This window comes from Cinclus cinclus, chromosome 2 (genome assembly GCF_963662255.1).
Source record: "Cinclus cinclus chromosome 2, bCinCin1.1, whole genome shotgun sequence".
NCBI lineage: Eukaryota > Metazoa > Chordata > Aves > Passeriformes > Cinclidae > Cinclus > Cinclus cinclus.
Window position 1 is genome coordinate 102,489,622 of NC_085047.1, and position 27,967 is coordinate 102,517,588.

Below are 27,967 nucleotides of genomic sequence, written 5' to 3' on the forward strand. Positions count from 1 at the left end.
TCAAATGCAGAAATGGCAATAAGTTCAATGAAATGTTTAGAAAAATCTACAAAAGTCAGTTACATCATGGAAAACAAAGAATATATACACCCACTACTCCTCTCAGATCAGAGTGTTCCTATAAGAAATGTACAGCTCTGCCCGTGCACAGAAAGGCAAACTCTTCTGTGATATTTCATGGCAGGTTGTACAGAACAAGCTTTTATAACAGGTCATTGACAGAGAGAGATTTAAGGTAGATTTCCCACTTAAGGGAAATATAAAACATACACAAAAGAACACTGAAGAGTTTACTGACAAACCAACCTTATTCCCCTGATGGAAGAAGCTGCAAAATTCCATTCATGAATCTGTTTCTGTAAAGAACAAAGGGATAAAATCAATGACAGTTTAACCTTGACTTATTACTGAAAACAAAGTCACAGCATGGTAAGCAAAATAAAGGTTTTCCAACATATCTTTCTTTCTTTCTTCTCTGTCCCCCCCCCCATATTTTGAAATAAGATTAATACATGGGTAAAGAACTTATACATACACTGCTTTTTTACTCACTTGAGAAAGAATTAATACAAATGGCTCAGGGTGGAAGCAAAGGTCGCATTTCCTCATGTAAATTCAAATTGAAGAATAAATTGTGCAGTACAATTTATGATGCAAATACATCTATATTTTAGATTAAACATGGAACAGACTATGCCCTACTCTTATCTAGGCTCAGTGGGAAAGGCAAATTCACCCATGTCCCCAAGAGGTCTTGAGACAACAGCTTTGGCTCAGGGAATACACTGGAGGCAAAACAGAGGAAGGACAGCCTGTGTCTAGGACTGCAGCCCTCCACAAACCTAATTATAGCTAAGAGCTGGATCTTATTTAGCCATGTCAGATATGCACCAAAAATTTGTTCCATAAAGCAGAGTTGTGTCAGACACATTCACGTGAATGTAAGTAGAACAATGCACTGCAAAAATCATTCAGAGATCCAGGTAATTAGTTGGTTTTGTTCTGCTCCAACATGCTTCTTTTCCACAATTGGTCTCTCTACATTTTAGTCTATTCTCCATCTATGTTGTTCTAATATTAAGAAAGTGTGGCAAAATACATTGGAGATTTCAAGTATTTCAATGTGAAACTGAAATTATTTCTCATTTTTAAGAGCTGACACTGTCCCTAACTGTGCCTACTCCTTTCTTAATCCTCTGCACCTTATCCAGTAATCCAAAACACCAAATACTTTACTTCTTGACACTTACTTGTCACAGGCTGCCATTTTTTCTAGTTTCTAATATTACAATTGTAAAAGTTTAAAATGCCTAAAACATTGAACAAAATACTGGGCTTTATCTTTACTTTTAATTTCTGATCTGCATCTTAACTAAAATCACAGAATTCTAATGAGAAATATTATGAGCAGAACAAATAACCCATGCACTTCTAAGAGACATGGTCAAGATAAGTTAAATCTGAATGACATCAAAACCACTTGATTTCTAACCAGTCACTCCTTTTACTTTCTCTGTAAAATGTCAACTTTCATATCTGCACAAAAATAGCAAATTCTGAATTACTGTAAAGTGGTCCAAAATCTACATGTAAGAAATTACTTTATGTACGGTGAATCAGTACATTTAAAACACTTGCTGACAGTTTTACCATTTCAGGGGGAGAGACATGCCACAAAGACAGAGAGCTCTCATCTGCTTCACTGTTTATTGAAACATAGGCAGGCTGGTAGACTTTAGTTGGTTCTATCACCAAAACCTGAAGACAGAGAGCATTTTTTCCTTAATAAACCAATAGCTAATAGACTACAGTATCTTCAGATGCTCACATATAGACAAATGTAATTTTAAAGTAAGGCCTAAAAAATTTTCAAGGGAGACAGGAGGGCAAGACAAGGCAGGAAAAGTCTGTGTCCTCATGAACAACAGAATAGCATTATCACAACTTGTTATAGGAGACTTACAAATATTTCTTATAATGATTTTTTAATAGCATAAAGATGAAGAGAGTACAGGGGTTTGGTTCATGCAGTGAAATAACAGGCAGTTAAGTTTTAAGAATTATGTTTAGAGTCTTCCAATTCTTGTAATATCCTATCCAGAAACATAAAACATACAAAACTTGTTTGGACATAACATCTTACTGGAAATCTCAGTCCATTAGTTGTTTCTTTCGTTGCCTCAAAAATCATATCTAGCCAGAAAGTCAATCTTTCTTGTTTAGGAGAATGTTCTATGGTGAGTTTCTTGAAACGCTGAATTAACATCAGATTCTGAACTAATGATTTCAAGTACCTAGAATGTATTGAATTAGTGTGTTAACAGAGAGAAAACAAAATTTGACCATATTCTAAAACTTCTTAACTGACTTAGACATCCGAAATGAGATGTGTTTTAAAAGCTACCACAATGGAAATGGTAGTGCTGATTTTTACAGATTTCTGGAAAGAATAGCAAGTTTAGACAAACCCTGAAGTCATAAGCTCACATGGATGTTCATGAACAATAGCTCTCTGAAAATGGGTATAGTTATACAAGTAGTTACATGGGGATTAGACAGGATATGATGAGCTAGAAGATGGTGGGGGAGGGAAGAAGCAGCTAGCTAAACTCTGAAAACAATGGTTTCACAATCTTTTCATAATTGCTTCACAAGGAATCATTACTAATATCCAAATTCCTTCTTATAAAATATGGGCTTCAACAGGATATAACCTGACAATGTTGGATAACTTAATTTCTCACCTCCCCACTTCCTTCTCATAACAAAAGAACAGAGCATAAAGTCAGAGTTGCAAACAATCTAAGATGGAAAAATCCAGTTAAGTTATCCATGTGATCTTTCAAATTCGTGTATTTCCCCATAGTTTTGTACTTGAGCAACAGCCTTCTACCACATACCACACTGGGGGTTTCAGCTTAAAAAGCTTCTCTGCTGCTTGTACTGCTTTACCAACATCATTTGCCAGCATGCTCACACTGAAGAACTGTCCCACATCCCAGTAATTGTTCATTTTTTCTAGGCTTCCTTTTCTTCCCAATAAACTGTTTAACCGTACACCTGTAAAATTTCAATTAGAAACCACGATTTTCTATCAGTAAAACACGCTTTTGTGTTTCTTACTGGTAAGTCGATCAGTAAAAGACTAATTTAAGACTTGATTAATCATTACTGATGAAAATAAAGAGGAATAAGTTTTCCCCAGAAAACAACATTGCACAATACAGAGGCAGGATCTGCAAATCATACCCTCAGTACAGTTCAGAAACCCAGAACTCCTACTACACAGTGCTGAAAAACCTCTTGTGCTTCCTGTCTGGGCTATCTGCCTCCTGATTCTCAATGTAACATGCACAAATCTGTGTCCTCATCTGCATTTAGTGCAAGAGATCCACGACTAGAGGTTCACACAAGTCCACCCCAGAGCAGGGTCAGAAGAATGATTTAAATCCACCTTTGTATTCTTAACTGTTCTTAACATTTATGGCTCAAATACACATTTCAGACAAGACTAGATTCCAAATATAATGTTCAACTATCATCTCCCTAGGAGAGACCTGCATATCTGTTTCAGTTATGGGATTTTGTTGTAAATGTACAGTGATATGTTTTATTTAGCACATATATGGAAGATGTGACTGACTCTAGGTAGACAACAAGTAACTGTCCTGGTAGATCCTTCCAGACAATACTTCTTGTGGATCTCTCAACTCATTGACAACAGAAACCCTTTGGATGCTTTCCTGGCATTCCTGAGGAGAACTGGGCCACAACATCTTCCTGTCTTTGTGCCCTGTTGGCTCTGCAATCTCTGTGGTGCAGTAAAGGCAGTTTACAGATGGTGCTGAAGTTGATCTTTTGTTGTTCTCCCATCTCTGGGGCCCTTTACATGGGCCATGTCTTCCAATAGCTGCTCCAAGGCAGCCAGAAGTAAAATGTGCCTTTGAGATCCTTGTGCTTTAGACTGCCATCCAGGACCCACCACAAAAAAGCCTGAACCACCTGTCTACGCAACCCATCACTTTAATTACTTTTCTTTCTTCACAGGGAGAGAGGCAGAAAACTTGTCTGTGGCACTGTGTGTGGCTATTTACCTATTTTTCTCAGTTCCATTGAGCTTTCAAACTGTTGTCCTGCAACAAGTAGCAAAACTGCAAGGTTAATTCCAGAATAAAGAGTTGGCTGAAGTTCAAATCCTTTGCGATACCTGCGGAGAAGAGTCAAGAACTCACATCTCATTGTTTAGAAGAACTGAAATATTGAAACTTTTTGGTAGGTATTTTAAGCTATTGATTTACTGTAAGGATTATATGGCTAGTTGGCACCAATGGCCCCAAACCCTTTGTTTTAAAGCTTCATATTCATTAAAGGTGACTGAGACACAGCTGACACAGGCTGAATGCCTGACACTAGCTGGTGCAGGATCAAGACATACACCTGAAGCTTACAAGTTCACTGGTACTCATCCATGTTGCATGGGGGGAGGAAAAGAGAGATGGTGGGGGAGAATATTTCACAAATAACAGTTCAGATCCAGATTGCTAAAATTACTGTACTTAGAAGTATGATTATACAAACATATCTCTATGAACAGTATGTCAGTGAGAGCCTGTGTGCATGTGCATGCCTTAATGTCTTAAGAAAATTTATAACAGTTTATCACTATATTTCCTCATATAGAGTAGATAACTGCATTTCCTGGGGACCCAGCATGGAAACCATCCTTCCACAGAGGACTAACATAACTCCATGATCTTACTTGTATTTCATTTTGGCCTTGAGACACATTAATTATATATTTCCTCAACAAAGACACAGGCTAATCAATATCCCTCCCAATAAAGTGCATCATTCAATTTCCAAGAGAGTTTATAAAGAGAAGCAAGGAAATACAAAAGATCTGATGCTCAGTAAACCACTTATTCAAACAGGACCTTGAAAAACAGATAAGTAGAACAACTGATCTTCTAATTATTATGGCCTTGCTTTTCATATCCAGAAGTAAAAAGTCTGAAAATGTTTTTAAACAGATTTTTGGTGGGTTTTTTGTTTGTTTGTTTGTTTGTTTGTTTTTTTGATTTTTTTTTTTTCTGTTACCATTCAATGGAATGATCTCGACTATCAGTATCTTTATAGTCAGAATCAAGAAACATATCCTTGTAGATCCTCCCACATAAGCAAAACATGTCTGGAGCAGGGTGATCACATGTCTGCAGGACTTGAAGCATAACTTGTAGTGCCTTCTCTCTGTCGCCTGCATTATTTCTTCTGAAATCAAATGAAGAAAATAAAATAAATTAGTTCAGACCTGAAACAGTAACTGCAAGATGGGAGAACAATGGTATCCCCTCATCTATCCCACAATCCATCCATTGTTACTATACACACACTTGACTTTATTTAGACTGATGCACAATTGTTGGTTGACTGATAAAATCCAAATTCACTCTCCTAATATTGGTCTCTGCATGTTGCTCACATAAGAACTGATGCAAACCCAGAACTCCTCAATGATAAAAATCTGCCATTTAACTTGATTCCTTCCTGTGTACACAAACACAATCTGCCCATCCTGCAATGAGAAAAAGGTGCTTGTTTAGTGTTCATTCCTGATAATACTTAACAAAAATGGCCATTTTCAGCATTCAGTTTGACAGATCATTCAGCTATATCCAAGATTTGCAAACTTGAATCCAGAGGATCCAGAAACAATACCAGGAAAAACCAACTAATTGCAGAAGAAACCAGGTCAATCCAATCTTACCCAAAAGAATGACAGAGCTCAATATGGAGCCCTTGAACATCAACAGGAATAAAAGGGGGAAATTGAACAGCATTTCTTAATTAACATTCTTCAGATTAGAAAAGATTTGGAAAACAAACAGCTATGATATGGCATCGTTTGACAAATATTTAACAATTGTGTTAATAAAAAAACAGTGATTACTAAACAATCAGAATTTTTGTCTCCATTTACCTTGCTGTTTCTCTAAGTTTAGAACTCAATATTTACTGCAAAAAGTCACTTAGAACAAACAATGTCTATTTGCAAAAGTAATGCAAACACAGCTTAAGATTTTAATAGCTTCTTCACCACTTTTTTCATCACCAGAGAAATTTAAAATATTTGCCAACTCCAACTGTTTATAATTTTCCAATCCCCACTTAGTTATCTATGAACAGGCCTACAAGGACTATGACTCCTTTGTCAGCAATACCAGTAGCAGATAATAGTTTCTGGTAAATTTATTACTTGCATGCCCCAAAAGGATTAATATTTACTGTAAAGGGGCTCTGTTCCTTAGGTAACCAGCAGATGCAATAAGACGAGTAACAACACATATTTAGCAAAATTCAGGTTTCTGTGCATGTTAGGTGATGGAGAACATCTAATAAGATTAAAGAGATTTGTAGCTGGTTGTGAAGGCTTTATCTTACCTTTGATGTCTGCACTAGCAGAGCATAAACTTTCACTGCAAGTACTTGAATATCTTTAAAGCATTTTTTTCTTCAGATTAACTGCTCTGAAATAAATACTGGTCATCTCTAATGAGCACACAAGGAGAAAGTTAGTATCTTTTTTCAGTTTTATAAGAAATAAACAGGAGGTAAAAACCGTGGGGTGAATCCATTGTACAGGTCAGCATGCTATAACCAAGCCTCTTCTGGAAAAACTGCTTTCAATAGGAGTACCCAAGTTTCACTGCTGTTAACATTAAAACACAGAAATTTGAGTAAACAGAGCTCAGAACAAAATTAGGCCCTAAAATTAAAGTCCAGCAGTTCCCTGGTATTGTATATTGCAATCATAAAGCTGGTATGTGTTCTGAGCTCTTTCTGAAAACACAAGAAATGCACAGCTAGAACCCAGTCTGGAGCATTTGAGCATGGAAACAGAAAATCTAAAAATCACTGCTTTCCCCGACGTGACACAAGTCTGTGTTGTGTGAACACAGGTTATTCACTAATGTTAATATAAAGAGGTGCTAGGTACTAATGGAAAAAAAAGTGTAACTAAAGAAAAATTGCAATGAACAAAGCAAGATCCTGCTTAAAATGGGATATTGTGCAGATTTCTGGTCATGTAAGGATGAACCTGTATACACCAAACACAACAATGGGAGAACATTACAAAGGACCAAACCCTAAATACTGTATTAGAGAACCTGAAAGATGGCTCTCTTTTATAATATAAGGAAAATAATATTGTTAAAAATAATCAAATACAATAAAATTTAGCACATGACAAGTATACACTCATCTAAGAGGATATAATTAAACAATAATAGGTTTAGGTATCTTTATATTAGACCCTGTTTTTCACTGCAGTAGAATTCAATGCCCATTGGATAATTCAAAACCTCCTCACCACTTACAATAATTTACACATTTAGGAAGTTATCCGCTTCTAGATCCCAAAAGGAGAGGGCAAACAAAGAAAAAACCCAAACAACCTGAAAGATCACATAAGCTACAACCAAGCTCTCTGAAGCCAGTATGAAAATATTCTGCTGGATAAGTTGCAGAACCTGTTATGCTTGACCAAGACAGATTTTCAATTCTTGTTTCAGATCCCACACTTTGGCAGGTCTGCATGCCTGACAGCTCATAATTTGTTCAAGGTGCCTTGAAACAGGTCAGTGGTGTTATCAATAGAGTAGAAGAGATTACCTTAAACCCTTAAGGCTTAGCACTGACTTCTATTTTTTTAAACCAATTTCAACTATGTTAGCTTCCCCGTGCTCCCCATCCCCCACTTACAGCCACACTAGAACAATCACAGAAAAGCCAGTGTCATAAAGGACTGCTGGAGGTCATCTAATAGAATCTCCCTCTCACAGCAGGTCCATAGCCCAGCACTAGACCATGGAAGCCTTGGCTGTGTCTGAAAAACTGAATCTATTAAACCTCCAAGGATGGAGATGCCACAGCCTCTCTGAAGTGAAAGTATTTCAGGGAAAGCTGAAATTCTGCATATAGTGATACACAAGCATGAGAAGGAAGGCAGAAAATGTTCTTTTTATGGATTAACCCAGTGCACCAAGTGATACTTGCAAAGTATATCCCCTGAATATGAAGTTTTATAAGCCAGAGCAGAATCCCAATAGGCTGCTACACAAAGGACCCTACCAGGTCATTTTACTGCTCCTTGGTGGTTACAGGCCATCTTGCACTGAAATACAATCCCTCATGGTATCACACAAACAAGTCAATTTTAGGAATGAAATAGGATTTTTTAATAGGCATTTTTCAATGGTGCTCTTCAATACACAATCTGTGAAACTCTCCACATCTGGGAGAAAATATGTCCTACCTTAAAGAAGTTTGCATACACACCCAGTGAAAATATGAGCTACTCTTCATATTTTTTCTGGGTTTAGGGGGCACAGTTTTTAGAATCACTACTCACAATCTCAGAATTCTTTCAAAATACAGTTTTAATGATAAGTGAGGTAAGAAAAAAGAGTACAACTACAGTTTATTTAGAAACTGTATTTAAAAAACCTCACAGGCCTTGGAAAGTGTTTCCTAAAGCTGGTTTTTTTTTCTTTTACTGGTTTCTTTGTTAGGACATTTTAATCCTCTTACTGCAAACCTTACCTCGTGAAAACTTGCAGAGAAACCAAACAGAGAAAATCAATCTGCATTATCTGAACATGACAGCAGCAGAAACTGCTGCCAGTTAAGAAAGAGATCTGCGATTTACTTCCAAAAACTAGGGCAATTATGAAAATATCCTAGTGCACAATAACACACTGCCAAGTCTCCCAAAGCACAATGCTACAAGTTATAAGGAAATGAACAAGGAATAAAAACTAGAAACAAAAATAATTATGTCTTTTACAAATAACCAACACATTAATCTTCAGTACTGTGTACAGTTTTAGGCTTTATTTAAAAAGAAAACTAAACTATTAGGATTAGGAAAATAAAAATCAAATTAACAGAATGATCAATGTCATGGAATCATTTCTAAATGAAGAAATCTTCAATAAACAAAGGTTTTTCAGACAGAAATGGCTACATAGAAATTATTTTTCTTAAAACAGAAGTTGACCTGCAGGGCACCTTTATAGCTTTTAATCACTTCCTTGAAATTTGTGCCAGTGTCCTGCCGCCAGTTTAGTTTTGCCTAACAGCTTGTTTCCTCCAGAAACTGCTGGATGATTCACTTGCCAATTTGCTAGCTTGCTCAGTGCAGTTCTGCCACATGATTTATCTGTCTGCCAACCCTACCATGTTTCTTCCATGACAGAAGCAGTCTCTCACTTCCCTGCTCTACACAAGACTCTTGCATATGTCTTATCCAACTATCCACTCCTCCTTTATCTCTCTGAATTACTCTGCAGGGCAACAAACTCCTATCACAGCATCTCACCTGGAATAATGCCTGGAATACAGCAAAAAAAAGTTAGTTTTATTTTTTCCCTTTTTCTTTGATATCATAGCTCCTTTCTTGCTCACCAAATCCATCCCTTGATGGTGAATCCTTCTCTACACTCTAGTTTTTATAAGGGGACCTAGTTTCAAATATTCCTAAACAAAAAAAAAAAATCTTCCTGCTTTACAGATTGGTTTTACTGGCTTTAAAGAATTGGCATGGTTACAGAGTCAGAACTACACTCAGTGAACCAGGCCTTTGCCCAGCAAAGTTAACAGAAACAGCACAAATTTCACTGAGACAAGAATTAGCTCACTCTGTAGGTAACAGGTGGTGTAATCTTCTCTTTTTCCTCATTTTTTTGTTCATATCTTCCTCTGTATAGTTTGTTTCCATCTAGATAAATGGAGAAGACTATATATGACAAAAAATTCTTGTATTAATGGAAAGTATTTTCTCAAGGGAATCCACATTTGGTTTCATTTTCATTTCATGTCTTAATGACTCCATAGCTGACGATCTGAACTACTACTAACTGTACAGACACCTACAGCAAAAACACTTTAAAAAATTCCTAATTATTAAGAAATATGAGAATTGTATTCTCACTTAAAACCAGAAACTAATCTTTGAGTTAACATACATTTCACTGAGAATGTAATCTGCTTGTAGAATCTTCAATATTTGAAATAGTGAATGAGGAAAACAAGACCCTAAATTAGGCTTTGACAATAATTAAATTTCCAGGCCTCCAGGCAGACATGACAAAGGAAAAAACTGGCTTTTTCCCCTCTTCATATACACTTCAGGTACTTCATGAAAGCCAGGAATATAAAATGAGGAGGCCTACAACATGTTTTTTTACTAAATTTGAGTAATCACAGTACAGAACATTTTAAATACCACAATGCTTATCAATGGGAACAATTTCCTGAGGCTACTATTATTCACAATTACTAGTATTATTCACAATTACTAGTGATTTTCTACTTGCACCCTATTACACCCTTCACTTGTTAATTGCCATCTTTTATTATGCTACTGGAATATGTTGTTTGTTAAAACACAGCATGCTGAGTTAAATAACAGTGACTGCAGCTGTCCTCATCTTTAATATAAAGGAAGATAGAAGTGCCCTGGAAAGAGACTAACATTTTCACAGTTCTGGCCTCATGCCAGGACTGGGGTTGGTTTTAAAGTCTACTCTGTTTTGAACAGAATTTGGCATACTCTTGGGCCTCTTTGTAAGCTTTCAGGACATTACAACTCCAGCCCTGGTAAATAAGACAAATTAGAAAATTGACCTTACACAGTGCTTGCCTCCCAGGCAAGGTGTACCCATGTACTGAAACAAACAGCCATCCACATCTGGAACAGCCAGCCCTCAACTGCACAGCATCTTACTTCATACCACAGCTGTGAATACAAATATTGAAAATACTCATGTTGCATATTTGGACTCAACTTATACCTAAAGATGTCTAAATTAAGATACAATTAGACTTATATCTCAGCTAGGAGGTAACAAGGAACAATGTCTTAAACCAGCCCGTACAGGAGAGAGCACTCTCTGCTCTCTTCCTAAGTTGCATCCAAATGACATAACTTAAAACACTGGAAAAGCAATAGCCCTTCGCTCCCTAGGAGCAAACTAAAAAAAACTTCTAAACAAGTATCTGGGACAATGATGCATTCAGATTTTCCAGGCTTGGAAACAAGCACAAGCCTGTCATTGCAAACATCCATTGCTAGCCTCTGATAATAGACAGGAGAGAAGCCAAATCCAAGATGCTCTCAACTGTGCTCTGAAATGGCATTCAGAGAGGAAGACAGCAATCTAGGAGAGGGGCTGTGCTTAAACACCTGCTATATGAAACAGGGCTCCAGCAATCAGCATGAAAATGTCTGCCTGCCCTACATATGACAGTAAGTGCCTTAGTACCTGTCTGCACAGCACCCACCAGAGCCCCAGGCTTGCTTTGCTTATGTCCCAAGCCAGGCTGGGACAGACCTAAGCTGGCTCTGATGCAGAGGACACGCAGCTAGGCTGGAATGGCACAGAATCTAAAGTAAAACATTCCTGTCCCTTGCCTAACTTGTCAACCTGCAGCTACACACACTGTGCTTCAGACTGGCCTTGTGTGCCCCTGCTGAAGCAGCAGAGCCCTGAGGTGCCCAGAAGAGCCCTGCAGCCCTTCCTGCCACAGAGTTGGCTCTGTGCACAGAACAGCTCTGACTTGACAATGCAAGTGACACTAATGGCCAAGAGAATTCAGTTACAGAGTCCAAGAGCAAATATAATTATTCTCTCTGGATCACAGTTCTAGTATACTTTTTTTTAATGAAATTAAACACACATTAACATTCTGCAGGGTCAGATAGTCTTACAACTGCTAATTCTGTTGTGCATGTGATGCTTTTCTGTCCCAGTGGGCTCAATCAGCTGTACCGAGCAACACTAATACTGTTTTGTATGTTGAAATTAATAGAATATGAACTGAAAATATAGTTTATTTTTAAAGATAGGTTCTGATAGAAATCACTAAAAATAATTTGGTTTTAAAACAGAAAAAATTAGGGATTAAAAAATTTCATGGAAGTAAGGTGCTAAATGCAACATTTAAGAGTCATTTTGAACTAAGTGGACTTGCTCAAAAAATATTTTGTCCATCATTTTGTTTGAAGAAGCTAAATTCTGCATTCTTATCAATGAAAAACCAGTCATTTATTTCTGAAAAACCTTTTCTATAGAAATGTTTAAATTGTTCCAAGAAAACAAGGAGAGTCATGCTGGTTTGGGCTAATAATCAATTTAATGAACACTGTTGACAGGGAAGGCAAGTTCATGAGCAGTTAATTTTATCTTGTCTTACCAGGGTGCTATTGGCATTGTCAAAACAGAAGATTTAATGGCATGGATTTCACATGCTGCTCAAAATACAAAGAATTTGAAGACAGACAGTAAAGGAGCTTGCCAATTTTATTAGGCACATCTAAATGAAAGTGTTTTTAAAACTGATTATATGAAAACATTACCTAAGGACAAGGCATGACTCTAGCATTATTTTTACTGGCAAATTTAAACATTTTAAGTCAAATTCCTGAAATAATTTTTTTAAAGTTCTGAAAAATTTGGCTAAATCCATATGCAGTATTTTTCTGAGCAATACTTTAATGTTTACTCTTGTGTCTGATGAAACTGTCAGATAGGACCAGACTTACCATCATTTCCCAGAAAAAACTATAGGAACTGCTTTTTCAGATCTATTATTAAGTTTTTAATCTCTTTGATTTATGCCATCCTGGTGTTGTCCAATGCTATTTTTTAGTTAGTTTGTAGGTCACAATCTTTAATAGTATCTAGATTACATCTAGCCAGTTACTTTTATTATTACATGTGATTTAATTTGCATAAGATCTATTTTCTCTGACAATCTTAATGCAAATTCTTTAGAAACAAAGTAATTATACATAGGTACTACAAGAACCTGTACCTAACTAGAAGAGTTCAATAATATTTCAGTGTTTCCTAAAGTAATGATGTGCCTGCAGGTCTTGATGACCATCCAGACTTCCAAAGGAACTCTATCATAAACGTGTACTTATGGATCAAGCAGTTGATCAGCTTGTTCCTTATTACCTTAATAAACCACTCATGGCACTATCACAGCAAACACTGGAAGACATTCAGAATGATCAGTGACTCAGATTAAACAATCTCAGACTGACCAAGAACCCCTTGGTATCACTGGAGTCTTTTGAAGTTTGTCAGGCAGCCTTTGGAACCACTCCACTCACTCCTGGTTGTTGACAAAATGAGGATTGTTGGAAATCAACAATTTCAAAAGTTACAAACTGTTCTGGTGCGCAGTAAATATGGGATTAAGAAGACATGACTGTGGTGAATATCAAATTGTGCAGAAAGGGAAGGGAATTTGATATTATCTGCCCTACAAATTTATATATAAGCCCATATGGAACAGCAATAAAAAGAAACAACTTCAATCAGTCATCCTTACCGATTCAATGCAAAAGCATAATGAAACTTAATGTTGTGTTGATCTGCCAGATCACACGTAGGAAGCATTTCTAGTGTTTCTACCAGCTTCACCATAGCATCATAATCCTGGTATGAAATTAAAAAAAAAAAAAATAAAAAGGACTGAAGTAGAATAAAGTGAAAGGAGGAAAGCATCCCTAAGCTAAAATGTATCATGATCACTAGACAATTTCTCAGGTGACTGTTCCTAAGAGTCAGAGGAAAGGCTGTGCAGGAACACACAGCCATTGTCTATCTATGTCAGTGCTTGCCTCTTCCTCACCACGATACCCAAACCACTGAATACCTGTAGCCAGTTTGATCAATTACACTCCCAGCATCAGAAGAAGAGATGACCAGTCTGGCTTTTTCAGGCCTTATTAAGATCTTATGATGAATGACACCTCACCAGGACACCGTGGACTTCACCATAGCTGTCTCTGAAGTACATCAGCCACTTGTGCACTCATTTTGGTTTCTCAGGGGTAAACCCCATCTACATTGCTGAAGAGGCCAATTTACTGATGTTTCAAAGGCCCTCTTTTTATTCAAAACATGTTTTGAGATGAGTGCATTTCTCACGGAAGAACTTTCATGATCACCAGAGCTGATCCAAATGAAGTTGGATAAAGTGCTGAAGGAAGACATGCTTTCCAGAATGGAAAGTTTGGTTAAAAAGGTTATAAAGGTTGATGTGGTCACCCATTGCTCTCACAACCCATTTATATACAAGAAATAACCAACTTAGCTCCTGACGGGAAAAAACTCTATAGAATGGTTGAAATTATATTTGAAAATGGGTGTTAAACAAACAGACTGCCAATTTGGAAAGACAGCACACATGCTGTGTTTTACCAAAAGCAGAACTTATTTTAAAATATTAAAACAAGAAAAAAGCTACAGTTATATTTTAAAAGCAAATTAACCTTTCTTTGAATTACAGTTCTCAATTTGGGCACCTCTAGCCAATACAGTGGTCATAACAAATGCATTTTCTTAATTTCTAAGTCTATTTGACATTATGGGGGAGGAAGAAAACGTAGGGGACAAGAGGACAAGGCAAGCATCTAGATTCAGTAGGGATTTTTGCTTTTTTTTCTTTTTAAGGAAATTAAAAAGTATTAAAACCAGAGGGAGAGACCTTGGGAAGTCACCTAATCTGAGTCTCTTGTTCACAGGCAAAATAAATTAGAGTCTATATCCCTTTAAACTAACCAACAGACAAGCCAAATTAAAACAGTATAACAGTTGTTCCCATTTAGTGCCAGCTTTGAATCACTGCTTAACAAACAATGAAGCACAGGAGAACAAACGAATCAAAATTGCATAGTAAAATAATCCACCTTAGTCTTTAAGTACATACCTGAATATCTCTGTAAGAAAGAAGCAGGTTTATGACAATGTCAGAGGTCAGCACTTCAGTATTATCCATACGAAGCTTAATCCTGGCCAGCTCCTTAGCCAGTTCATCTCCTTGGTACTTCTCTCTAGCTTTTCTAATGTCATTTAGCAGTGTTTCTTTATAATAGGCACTAAAGAAATAGAAGTTAGATATAGGGGAAGAAGACTGATAGACATTTCTTAAGAAACATGGCTATGCTTCTAATAAAAAGTATAATTTCTAATAAAAAGTATAATTTCCTCAGAGTGATGTCCACATCAAATGTTTCCATATTTTTCAATAACTACTTACAAATATTACACCTTGTCCCACTTCAGACTGTATGGCTATGTATCAATATGCTTATAAACAGGATTGTGAGGCAATTTTACCAACACAGGAAAACTGGAGCATTTCTTGGTCCTATGACTGACCCTGACAGATGTGGCACTTTGTATTGTAAAGAAGGAAGCATCTGGGATAATGAAGTGATACAGAGAAGAAACACCAGTGTGATGTAAAGAGGTGGTATATTATTTTATCATGAAAGTTGGAAGGAGACTTTCAAACACAGAAACTAAAACAAAAACAAGCCAACAAAAGCTTATTTAGTTGCAATCTCTTTGGACATAATACCTAATGTGGGCAGGATCTCTGTAAAAGCCTCCAGTAAGTGCATCTTATTTACACTAATATCAGTGCAAAGTCCAACATTAGTGCTTTTGTAAATTGAAAAATAATATAGATATTTCCAGCATGACAAGTATGAACGGCCTGAACCACCTACTTAGGGGTAAATTTATCCTGGAGCAGGTTATGGAGTCTCTAGTTTGGAACTTAGCAGGAGACACCTGACAGATACTCCACTGCATACAATCCCTTGAGTCTTTCCAAGTTTTAAACCTTGCTTAGCACAAGTCCTACATATAGCAAAGAAAATTGTCTTTCACAACTTATACATCACATTATACACAACACTTTATAATCAAAGCAGCAAGGTCACAGTAAGCACTACTAGCAAGCACAGCCTCATACAGTGCAAGCACAGAAATGATGCTGGGTAGCAGGCATGGACTGTAAGGTGGGATCAAGACTGCCCAATAACCCCCAAAGACCTCAAACCCATTTCCAGAAAGATCTACAAGAACACAACTGCACATAACTAATCTGCATACACAGTGAGAAATTGATCTCCAGGGTGGGAGAAAATTTATCTATAAAAAAGGTACCCCAAAAACTTCCAGGGTGCTTGCTCTGCATATGCATCCCAGGATTTCTCTCTCTTTCTCTCTTTCCTTCCACCCTACACCCTTTATACAATACTCTCTGCTGTGCCTTACACTAGGAGGTCAGGGACTAAAACACCAATTTCAACACCAAGTGTGTAGTTTACTAATAGAACTTTGCAAACTTTTGCAGACCCTATGACTTTTGTCATTCCTTTCAACCATGAGCATCCAGGAACCTTGGGTGCTCCCTTCCCCTTCAGGGTAGGATGTCACTGGAGTGTCATCCATGGGATGGGATGATTGTGGGGTTGCAATTCTCCCCATTGCAAGGATGTGACCACAAAAGAAAAGCAGTTTTTTAGGCAAGCCTTTCACTTGGGTGGAAACAAAGAAATCTGAGGGCTCTTGGTGCAATTTCATGCTTCAGATATTAGGAAAACTAAAAACCATAAACTCAGTCTGTGTGTTTTCCAGAAATATATACAAACCAGCTGCAGAATACACGGTGAGCAACTGAGAAAGAAAGACCTCTTTTTCCAACCCCAGTTCTCAAAACTCCAACAGTCCCTTGTAGAGATGGCTAAGCAGTATCATGTTTATTAAGTGACACCAGAAGGTTAATATTTAAAAATTGAAAGAAATAATGAAAATCACAACTGAATGCCCATTGCTACCATGTATGTATTTTATCTGATGACAGAAAAGGATAGTTTGTGGCTTTGAACTCTATGAAGAAACTCTGAGCTTAGCTCCTATTATGACCTTATGCACTACAATTTAAACTTAAGCACTTTGTCTTACACATGGACTGCTCTTGCTTTCTGGAATGTAACTATAAAGCAATTTCTAGAATAACATGGTTAGTTAACTGCAACAACTGCAGGCCAGGAATACAAAAAGCAGTAAAACTGGCAGCTTTTTTTAACACTATATTAAGCGCAGCGAAAAAAGAAATTACAAATCAATGCTACTAGAAATTCTGCATCTCCTTTTTTCATAATGTCAAAAAGAGACTATCAAAGTTCTGGAACTGTATGTTCAGTATGCAACATTACCATGATGTAACATGGACATCCTTGAGAAGGCTGAGAAACTTGTCCACCAGTGGGACACAAAATGGCCCCAGGATGTTGTCCCAGCTGGGCTGCATGTACTCAGAGGCTCTTCGTTGGGCATCACTTTCACAGCAAAAGTAGTCAGCACAAGGTGTCACAATGTATGGAATAAAATAATAATTGCCACTTGAAGCCTAAAATAAAAACAGGCAGAGTTTAGAAGACAAATGAAAGTGGAAATATACTTGTGCATACAAAGAAACTTCTGCTGACAACAAAAACAGAGCAGTGCTGGTGTGCAGGAAGTTTTAGTGCACTGTTTAACACAAGATTTGCAAGCACTAAACTCAAGGAAATTTGTGTGGAAAAATTACAAATATTAACAAAGCTGATTAATAAGGGTCCTGGTCTGTTAAGTGACAATACGCCAAACTGTTCAATTTTTCCTTTTAATGTTAATGCATGGACCCTAGTAGGGTCTGACAGTTACCACCTAATGTTCTGTTCCCAAATTTTTGGCTCAGAGATGTGCTTGTATCCTCTAAGCTCAACCTGTGCTAGGAAAGATATGATGCAGAGCTCCCCACAATGAGAGAAATACAGAAACACAGACCCTGGAAGGACTTCATAGAGATGTTTAACCCAGAGGAGCTTATGAAACATCTTCTGACTAAACCCCCAAAATTTAAAATGTTTTGTAATAGATGTAGGACTTGTACCAAAAATTCTAGAAGTAAAACCCAAAAAAAGTTAATATGCCACATAAAATGAGTAAATACAATCAAAGTGCTGAAATGGGTGAGGACACAAGAAATGCCCTTCAGAGCCCAAAACCAGCAAGTTCAGAGTGTTCAGCCCCTCAGCAAGACCCCAGAAATCAGACCACTGTGAAGGTTTCCACAGCTGGGAGAAGCACCTGTACTCCATTCAAGCTATGACAATTCTCTGCTATTTAAAAGGAAGGTGAACTTTGTATTTGAGAGTAACTAGATGGGAGCACTGAGGCATCGGTCAACATGACACATCTGCCATGATCAACTACCACTGTGTTGGAGATATCATGGCACTGAACATGTGCAAAACCATACAGCAAAACCATACCTGTCATCTTTTCATATCATCTTAGCATGCAGAAAAGCCATAGCCATTATAGTCATCTTGAACAATGGGAAAATGCTGAGATGATGAAAAGAATGAAGACAGCACATTTTTGAATGTATTAGTAAGCTAGATAGGAGAAACAGATGGTTCACAGGAAGTTATAAACGTAGGGGAGAGCATGCAGTTATTAAAACTACAGATAAAAAACCTGTATCAGTACATCCTGTTGCTGAGCTGAGTGAGGATTTAGAATTTTAAATTATTTCTAACAGATCAAGTCATATTCCTTCCTTACAAACCCTAAGTTACGTTATCCCTGTTGTAACAATATAATTATGTTGGATTGTTATCTTTACTTCTCAACAAAAAACTCAGAAAAACTGCAACCCAAGCCATCAATATTGTAGCACAGTTTTGTCTCAGGTTTATTAAAATAAACAGTAAGTTCACTGCAACACAAAAGCTGCTTGTCTATAAGCTCTATTCTTAAACCTGTAACAGCAGATTAGCTCTTCCTGCAATGAAAAATGCCCATCCAATTTGAAAGGCTGATGTATCTTAAGATGCAAAGAACTGCAGTTATCTATTGAAGAAGCAATGAAATTTTCAGAAAAAAAAATTAATTACACATGTGAAGCACTGTATTAATCTTATCCTGACATTGTACTTTATCCAGCCAACATATCATCTATTTGACTTAGATTCCTTGTCTCCTTTTGTATATTGCAATCTGTGCAATTAAAGCCTCCTGTCTTCTAACTTCTTCTGTCCAATATTTACATATAATAAATTATAAAACCCTTTCATACAGACTGTGTGGCCTAAGAAAGTCTTTCCTATCTTCATTATGTAAAAAAACAGTCCATCTACCTTTCTTATGCCAACAAGTAGTAGAGGGGGCTGAAAATCCTGATCTTCTGTTCAGGATATTGGTCTATGATACCCAAAAGCTAGTAGCTTTGAAAACTACTCTCTTGTCACACAGCAACTATGACTTTTTAAAAATAATGAATGAATGGCTTAGGTATATGCAATGTAATGCATTTAGCAACCCTACCTGCATACATATACACACAGATATAAAATCTGCAAACCATTACTTATTTAATTGTAATAAAATTTTAACTTAATAGCTTATCAAGACCATATGATGAGTTGGTTCATTTCAGGATTAGAAGCTAGGGTAATTTAATTGTCTGATTTTGGGAAATTTTAAGTTAAAAATTGCAGCCAAGCAGACTGAGAAAAAGCTCCCAAAACCCTGAATAGCTCATCTTCCAGCATATAATGTATGCCAGCACTGAAACTTTCATATTCAATGACAGCATTTTTAAATCTACCACAAAACAAGCCACAAAATTAAGAACATGAAAGAAAAGCCAACCCAGAAAATAATTGTAAATGAGTTGAGAGAGGCCCCTGTTCTTCAGGTGAAATAGTTGAAGGAATTAAGCAGAAAGCCATGCCATTGCTGAGAGGCTGAAAGAGTGAGGCCCACAGAGGCCATTTTTAGGCTTTTGGCAGGCCAGGCCAAATGTAGAGTTTTTTTCTTAAAATATTTGCCAAATATTTTTTTTAATGCTGTTAAAAGTAAACTGTTGATTTTAATATAAACAGTTTTTAAAAACTGTACTGCTAAAGTTATTCTGGTGCAACTGTCACTTTGTGACAGAGATGCTACACTTGACTTAAAGGTGGGGTTTTTTCCAAATAAATAATGTTGAGTAAAAATCTCTGCATTTTCAGGAACAAAATTACGTCTGTCTAGCTAATAGCATAACTATTTCACTTGAGCAATGCTATTAATTTTGCCACTCTCTCAAGTATCAGAAATGCATACCCCACCTCACTAAGCAGTTAGAAGGAAATTATAGAAAGTGATAGAAAAGGAACTGCATTCACTCCAAGACATCACAAACTCCTGAGTGTTCAGGGAGCTTAACTCACTGTGGTCTTAAGTATTAGGGTTTTCACTGTTGTTTTCTGACATCATATTCCTATACATCTTGCCAAATAGGTATGTATTGGATTTGCAAGGCCAGGTTTTGGTAGTGGGAGGGTTTGGGGGCTACAGGGGTGGCTTCTGTTGGAAGCTGCTGGAAACTTCCTCCATGTCCAGCAGAGCCAAGGCCAGCCAGCACCAAGACAGAGGTGATGCTGGCCAAGGCTGGGCCAATTACAAGTGATGGTAACTCCTCTGTGATAACAGATTTAAAAAGAAGGAAAGAAGTTATTGCACAGATAAAACTGCAGCCATGGAAGAGTGGGGTGAGCCTGTATGAGAGGAACAATGCTGCAGACACCAAGGTCAGTGGAGAAGGAGAAGCAGGAGGTGAGATTCCCTGCAGGCTGTGGTAGGGCATGGTGAAGCAGCTGTGCCCCTGCAGCCCACGGGGATCCACAGGGGATGCAGAGATCCACCTGCAGCCCATGAAGGAGCTGCACACCACAGCAGGTGGATGTCTGAGAGGAGGCTGTCACCCCATTTCAATTCTACACTGGTGTGGGCTCCTGGCAGGGACTTGCAGACCTATAGAGAGAGGAGTCCAGACTGGAGGAGGTCTCCTGGTAGGACTTGTGACCCCATGAGAGACTCACACTGGAGCAGGCTGTGCCTGAAGGACTGCACCCCATGGAAGAAAGACCCATGCTGCAGCAGTTTGTGGAGAGCTGTTGCTTGAGGGATGGACTCACATTTGTGAAGCTCATGCAGAACTATCTCCCATGGGAGGGACCCTACCTGGAGCAGGGAAATGACTCCTCTCACTGAGCAGTGGGAGAAACAACCTGTGATCAACAGACCATAACCCCATTCCTTATCTCCCTGCATTGCTAGGATAGAAAGTTGGAGCTTGGAAGGGAGGGGGGTGGGGGTAAGGTGTTTTTAAAGTCTTATTTTACTTATTATCCTGCTCTGATTTTATTACTAATAAATCAAATTAACAACACTAATTCAAGCCTGATTTGCCCATAACAGTATTTGCTGAGTGATCGCTCCCAGTCTTTAACTCATGAACCCTTTGTTGTATTTTCTCTCCCCTATCTGGCTGCGGAGGGGAGTGAGAGGGTGGCTCTGATGGGTGCCTGGCATCCAGACAGGGTCAACCCACTACAGTGACTAAGATACTATTAACTTAAAAAAAATACTTCCTCTTCTAAAGTTGAATAAAAGCAGTATTTTTAATGTAAAGACTATTAAGAGAAATTATCACAAGAAAAACACTTTAAATTTCTGGGATCAAGCTTGCAAGGAGCAAGTACTCCAGTCATCTTGAAGGAAAGACCCTGCCAAGCACTATTCTTAAATCATCCTTATTCATTTTTACACATCTAGAAACACAGGGAAAGAATGTCATATTTACTCAACAGAAAGCAGATTTAAAGTGATACATACTTTGCCTATTAGACTACCATTGTGGTATTCAGGAGGTACTTGAACACGAAGGAAAACTTTGAGGTTGGCAACCTACTCCAAATGGAAATAAAACAACAAAGAGGAAAACACCACCACAAAACACCATAAAAACCAAAAAGACACACATGACACATGAATAAAGAAATAATTAAAGAAAGAAACAACATAAAATGAATATAGGTATTTACAGCAAGACCATATTTACAAGGCAAAGAAAACAGTTCAATATTCTGGCATTTCTTTTATCTATCTTATTGTTTGTATTTCTCTTATTTACATGATTTATATGTCTATACATCTCCTTGTGTCATCATTAAGATGTTTCTAGGTCCTATTTGTATGAACCTGTCAGCTTCATTATCTGATTAGTTAACTATAATACAACCACTACATATTGCTTGAGATGGCAACATTTCCACAAAAACTAACTTTCGCACAAAAATTTTAAAAGCCTTAGTTTTCACTATCTAAAGTAACAATGGCATATTTCATTATTAAAAGCATTAAAAGTAGCATTTACTTCATTACCCATTGTACTATTTTTCACCCAAAAAGAAAAATTACTGAATTCAAGATTTTCCTGCTCTTTCATTACGTGCCCTTTTACAATCTATTTTAACACTTCTGCTACCTCAGGCCTTTTAAGAAATATATAATAAAAATACTGTATCATTTAAACTTTTATACATTGTAAAAATAATCAGAAAATAAAAAATAGAAAGTTACTCTGCAATAATACTTCTTTGGTTTACTAAATTCATATAATGTAATCCTACTTCAGAGTCTTGGCTCTCATTTCAATCCACTGGGGCTACTTAACTGGAAGATATGAGTCCAAGTGCCAAAATCTTTCTATTTAGTTTTCTTAAATGTTCATTCCCTTGAAACAGTATATGCAGTCTAATTTATACAGCTACTGAAACCTCCGAAGAAACTTTCTGCCAATTACATTAAAAAAATGATTTTTCAACATAAAAATTCCTTGTGGCAAGGATAAATCGCTATCCAGTTCCCTTTAGATCATGGAGAATTTTTGCTAATGACTCCTCCATGGCCCAGACATTATTCACTGCTTACTATAAGAGCTGCTACAGGATTTCATGAAAAATAACCATTTAAATCTCTAAAAGTACTTCATCAGGCCCACAGGCCTAAGTATACAATGATAATAAACCTTTTGGTTTAATAGTCAGCCTACTCTTCTTTACATACCTTCCCTGAATGCAATTAACAGGGTTATTAAAATTTCTTCAGGCATATTATAAACTAAAGAACCACTAACTCGTCTTTCCCCTTATGTTCTGTACTTGGTACAATAATTTTTCCATAGTGGAAAGTTCTAGTTTGTATTTTCAATGCCTCATTCAAACAAATTGACTGGATCAAAGTGTGCATCTCAAACTCTGTGCAAACAATCCTAGAGCTATTGCCCAAACGACTGCACATTTTGCTTCCTCACTCCAGCAGTTTTCTAAGCCCCTCGTTCACTCAGTCTTGAACTTTTTTTATTCATAATTTCTTAAGATCCTGTAGCAGCAGATGAAATTTCCTTCCTTGAAAAAAGTATCAAGGATGGCAAAAAAAAATTGAATCAAAATAGAAAAACTTCCCAATGAATTTTGTCTACTACATGGGTTTGGGAAAAGATTATTTTTTAAAGCATATTTTGCTTTTTAAAATCCTTGAAATTTCATTTATCCAGTAAACCAATGTGTTTTTTTGACATCTAAAGAAACTCAAAGAAACTCCAAAGCATGAGCATTTTCCATAGGTAATTTTCTTTCCTCTGCCCTTCAGTGCATGTGTATTTTTCTATAGTTGCACGTGTTCTGCAAGACTGCATATTTGCCATTTATTTTATCGACAATAATTTTGACAGAAGCTAGGAAGCTGTGCAATCTTTATTAAAACTAACAGAAATCTCCTTGAAGCACAAAGGAGCTCTACAGAAGGAAATCTAACTGATGGGACACAGCATCTCGGTCTTGAATTTCATGCCAGGTCAATTCTTCCTTGGGAACTGAACTCCCATAGCTAGTAATTCTTTCCTTTCACATACAAGTATGCAATAAATTATAAATACAGAATTTTAACTGCTTGTTCGGGGAAGTCAAGTAGAACTGAATCACATTCCTCCATCTTATCTGTGAAAGCTGCATTCCTGGATGGTGGAAGAAAGGAAGTTCTCCTATTCACACTCTTTTTCAGACAGTAAGCTGTTAAATTTCTCAGGCTCACACCACTGCAGCTTGCTGCTGTATAATTTTCACTGTTAGATCAGCTATACTCAGGCCAACTCTCAGCTGAATTGCTGATTTTTTTTCTCTGCATTTTCAGCTTCATGTCCAGTTTCCTTGCTCTTGCCTCCTCCTCAATGCTGAATTAGAATAAAGTTTTCTCCACAAGGAAAATACCCATTCTCTTCAAAGCTTTCTTGTGGTACACAAAGCAAATCACCCCAATGATACACTAGACATTCACCTTCTCTGCAACTTCAACATGGTTCCACATCTGTTCTATACCACGATTTTTCTGCACCTTTGTAGATGATGTGAGATTTGTAGGATAAATAGGAAAGGTGAGGGCAGGGAAACCTCAGAGAAAGCTCTAAGCAGTCAGCCCAGAAAGTTTCACTCTTGCTGCTGGAACAAAGGTGTGCTGTGCCTGGCAACAATCTGACTTGTTCTCCTTTCCTTACACACCCTGCACATGCATGGACACAGAGCCTGTATGTAAAACATGGAGGACTTCTCCTGCAATGATATTCCTGTGGCTACCACTGGGCTGGAGGAAGGCTTAGGATATATCTATCCTCTTTCCACCATGCCTCCAGCCCCTGATAAAAAGTGGATTTAAGCTCTGCATATTATATTCAGCAATTAAACTGAAATGGTTATCTAACTATCTATTTGACTGGACACAATAAATTCATGCCAACTATGTATCTACTTAACAAGCACAGCAACCCTGATCAGCAATTCACTTCACTGCAAACCTCTCATCACAATACACTGGGTTTGAAAGGACGGGAAGGCAATTGTCTCTTTGAAGTCAACTTCGACTTAAAAAAACATAGTTTTATCCTCTTCATCATTTAGCTTGCTCCTGAGTTTGTTCTAATTTCTGAATAAAAAAATACTGATAAAATAATGAAATATGGGGGCACTTTTATTTAATAAATGAAGGTATGAACAACTTCAAATAATACAAAGAAGTCAAGAATCCATACTTGGTATTTAAAGTCATTAATTTTTTGCCGCACTGTATTTTACTCACATTTTATTTCTTAATTTAAGCACTTGAAGAAAGTGGGTTAGACAATCCCTCCTTTTAATAGGAGGAATCAGGATTCTAACTTAGGGATGTCTCCCTGCCCCTTCTGCTACTCACATGGTGTTTACAGGTCCAATACCAGACCATGCCATAGAAACCATGTCACTAGAACCAAATGTACAAAGCTGAGTCAGGAGAAGTTTAGGTTGGATATCAGGGAAAGGTTTTTCACCCACAGGGTGGTTTGGCACTCGAACACCTCCCCAAGGAAGTGGCCACAGCAACAGCCTCATGGAGTTCAAGAAGTGTTTGGACAATGTTCTCAGCACATGGTGTCAAGGGATGTCCTGTGAGGAGCTGGACTCAGTGATCCTGGCGGGTCCCTTCCAACTCAGCATATTCTGTGATTCAATCTTTTCTTCTCTTCAGTGTGAAGAGAAAGACCTCCCTTCCAGGAGAGAGAATCTGCCAAAAGAAAAGACTGTAGGCTGCTAATCTGATTGCGCAACGTTGAGTTTGCCATTCTCCCTTTTGTCCTTTACTCCATTTCTGGTATTACCACCAAATGGCTCCTTCACAATTCTCCCTCTTGTGCTGGAAGGAAGAACACATGCTCCTGAAATTTTGGTCATCACCAGCTGATGGACAGTAGCATTCACAAGCAAATCTGCCACATTCTGAGTCCCCCTTCACAGAGCCATGGAGTTCCCACCACACAGGACAAACTGGTTGAAAAATCCCTGAGACAGCCAGGAAAGATGACCTGCATTTACATGTGCTAAAACTGATCTATCTTTAGCCTATGTGGAGCACTGGCCAAGTCAAAACAGCAGCTCAAAATAAACTGCTGTGACTAACACATTTTTTCTTCTGGTTCTCTTTAAAATTACTATCAAACTCTAAGACCACTTTATTATTTTAATCCTGCTCAATACTGTTTAAAAGAAAATAAAAGTATATGGTGAATGGGAGGAAACAAAGGAAGTGTAATAGGTTTGTAAATTCAGTCGTCCTCAAAATAACAATGTGGATGATTTAATGAAAATAACCACTGACATGGTGTGAACTTTGGCAAAACATACAACTATATAAGATATTGTGGAATATTTAAAAAAAACCTGAATAATTCCTACATTTTATCTTGTTTCAAACTTGTTTGGCTTTACCTGCATTAAGTGTAAGAACACTTTTACTTTGGGAAATAAGCTTTTCTAAGAAATAAGAATTTCTAAGTAAATTTGTGAACTTGTAAATTAGAGGACTAGCATACAGAAGCCAAAGCTGTCTGAGATACCTAAGTAAACCCCATTAAGGCACCACAAACATCTACATTTGCACAGATGGGTGATAGCAGTAGAGGGAAAAAGAGACTTTGAATTTCTGAGTACATATTTGGATCTGTCAACCTACAAATAAAACTTATATCTACTGGCACTTTCCTAGAACTTAGAAAGGAATTGGTAAGGAAAAGTAACTTTAAAATCTAGCATTACTTTGGAGTGTCAACAAGCTTTCCAAAAGTTTGAATTATAGATAAGGTAAAACAACTGCCTTTAATCATACAGAGCATATGTATGCTTGGCAGCTTTGGCATTAGAGTTACTTCAAATGTAGGATCTTCATTTTGCTTTTTAAAATGGATGAGGATTTAATACTTACTGTGTTTTTCTGAGATACCATATCCTGTGGGGGGAAAAAAACCAGATAATAGAAATGTTTATTTGTTTTTACTGTGAATTATTATTTCCAATAAAAATCACTGCTATACATACACACACACACACACACACACACACACAGATGTGTTCTTCACAGCATAATCCAGATTTCCTGCCACAGTAAATTCCCAGTAAAGGGACAGAACAACATCAAGAAGAGTCTCAGTAGTTCAGGTCAGGAAAAAATTAACAACTCAGTGAAGAAACCTACTTAAAGAAGTATTCAGAAAATAAAGGAAGTTGTACTTATCAGTAACTAGAGTTTCTCAGACTGGGCACACCCAGTCAGACTCAGCATTTGTGAGACAAAAGCATTCAAAAGTTTTTTCTCTCTGAAAGAGTATCCTTCAGATACTTAAGCCCCTTTCTTACTCAGACTTGTACACACCAACATATTCCTTCTACACCCTAATTCTTCTCAACTCAAAATCTAACAAGAGATAATGAATCAATTAAGAAGATGATAAACTAATGGGCATCTAAACCAGACCTCAGGGACTTCCAGCTGCTGGTAAGTAACCTTCTCTTCTCCTGGGTGATGGATTACACATTCAATGAACACTGCTTGGTCAAACTAAAGGTTCTCCAAGTAAACCATGCTACAAATATTAGACATAGACTTGTTTCTAATCAGGGTTGTCAATATAATTGAATTAAATGTGCTCTGACAACATGAGATGATTCTTCTTGAGCAACTTCGTATTTGACAGCCTGAAATCCACTTGGACACCACCCACAATGACCACGCCCATGCACCCATTTCCTCACAACCAGCAAAAAATATCAGGGGGAAGTTAAGAGGTTTAGCTCTATAAATACAACTCTCTTGAAACCAGATTACATATTCTTTTATAGCCTTAGAACTAGGTTGTTTTGAAAGAACCTTGGTGAAACTGAAGAGACAACTCTTGGGACAATTTCAGGATGGCTCCTAAGAGATAAACTGTATAAAGTCGGGTTGCCAGAACTTCACAGCTCTTCAGAAGAAATAACAGCAGTAACATCAATACTGCCTTTAAAACACTCAGGCTGTGCACCACTTGTAAGAGTGTGCACAGCAACCTGGGTCCAAGTAAGCTAATACAATTCTGAATGGACCAAATAAACTACGCAAATAAAGTACCCATAAACTTCAGAATAAATAAACATCATCAGAGGGTCAAAAAGGTACTAAAACCTAAATGGAATTTCTAATTAGCCTAAATTCCTTAAGACAAATGAAATACTTCATAACAAAGGTGATGGAAGGCTTTGACATCTGAAATATTGCATATCTGAAAATTAATGTCTACCTACCCAAGCAAGTATCTCCAACAGAGCTTTATCTACTGCAGTTAAATATCTTTCTCAATAGGGAGAAATTAACTCTTCTGA

At 37.4% G+C, this 27,967-nt stretch overlaps 1 protein-coding gene across 1 annotated transcript in view; it reads right to left on the reverse strand.

The window, feature by feature from the left end:
* The window catches only part of MAP3K15 (mitogen-activated protein kinase kinase kinase 15), an 82,551-nt gene that overhangs the window by 26,883 nt on the left and 27,701 nt on the right, over positions 1–27,967 (reverse strand). Inside the window, exons 3-13 of the mRNA XM_062515142.1 lie at positions 26,535–26,558; positions 21,582–21,653; positions 17,087–17,280; positions 14,785–14,953; positions 13,402–13,508; positions 5,098–5,268; positions 4,095–4,207; positions 2,901–3,060; positions 2,144–2,294; positions 1,651–1,758; positions 307–356 (exon numbers count right to left, since the gene is read on the reverse strand). Of these exons, the coding sequence (XP_062371126.1) occupies positions 307–356; positions 1,651–1,758; positions 2,144–2,294; positions 2,901–3,060; positions 4,095–4,207; positions 5,098–5,268; positions 13,402–13,508; positions 14,785–14,953; positions 17,087–17,280; positions 21,582–21,653; positions 26,535–26,558 (1,319 nt within the window). The remainder of the gene's footprint in view (positions 1–306; positions 357–1,650; positions 1,759–2,143; positions 2,295–2,900; positions 3,061–4,094; positions 4,208–5,097; positions 5,269–13,401; positions 13,509–14,784; positions 14,954–17,086; positions 17,281–21,581; positions 21,654–26,534; positions 26,559–27,967) is intronic.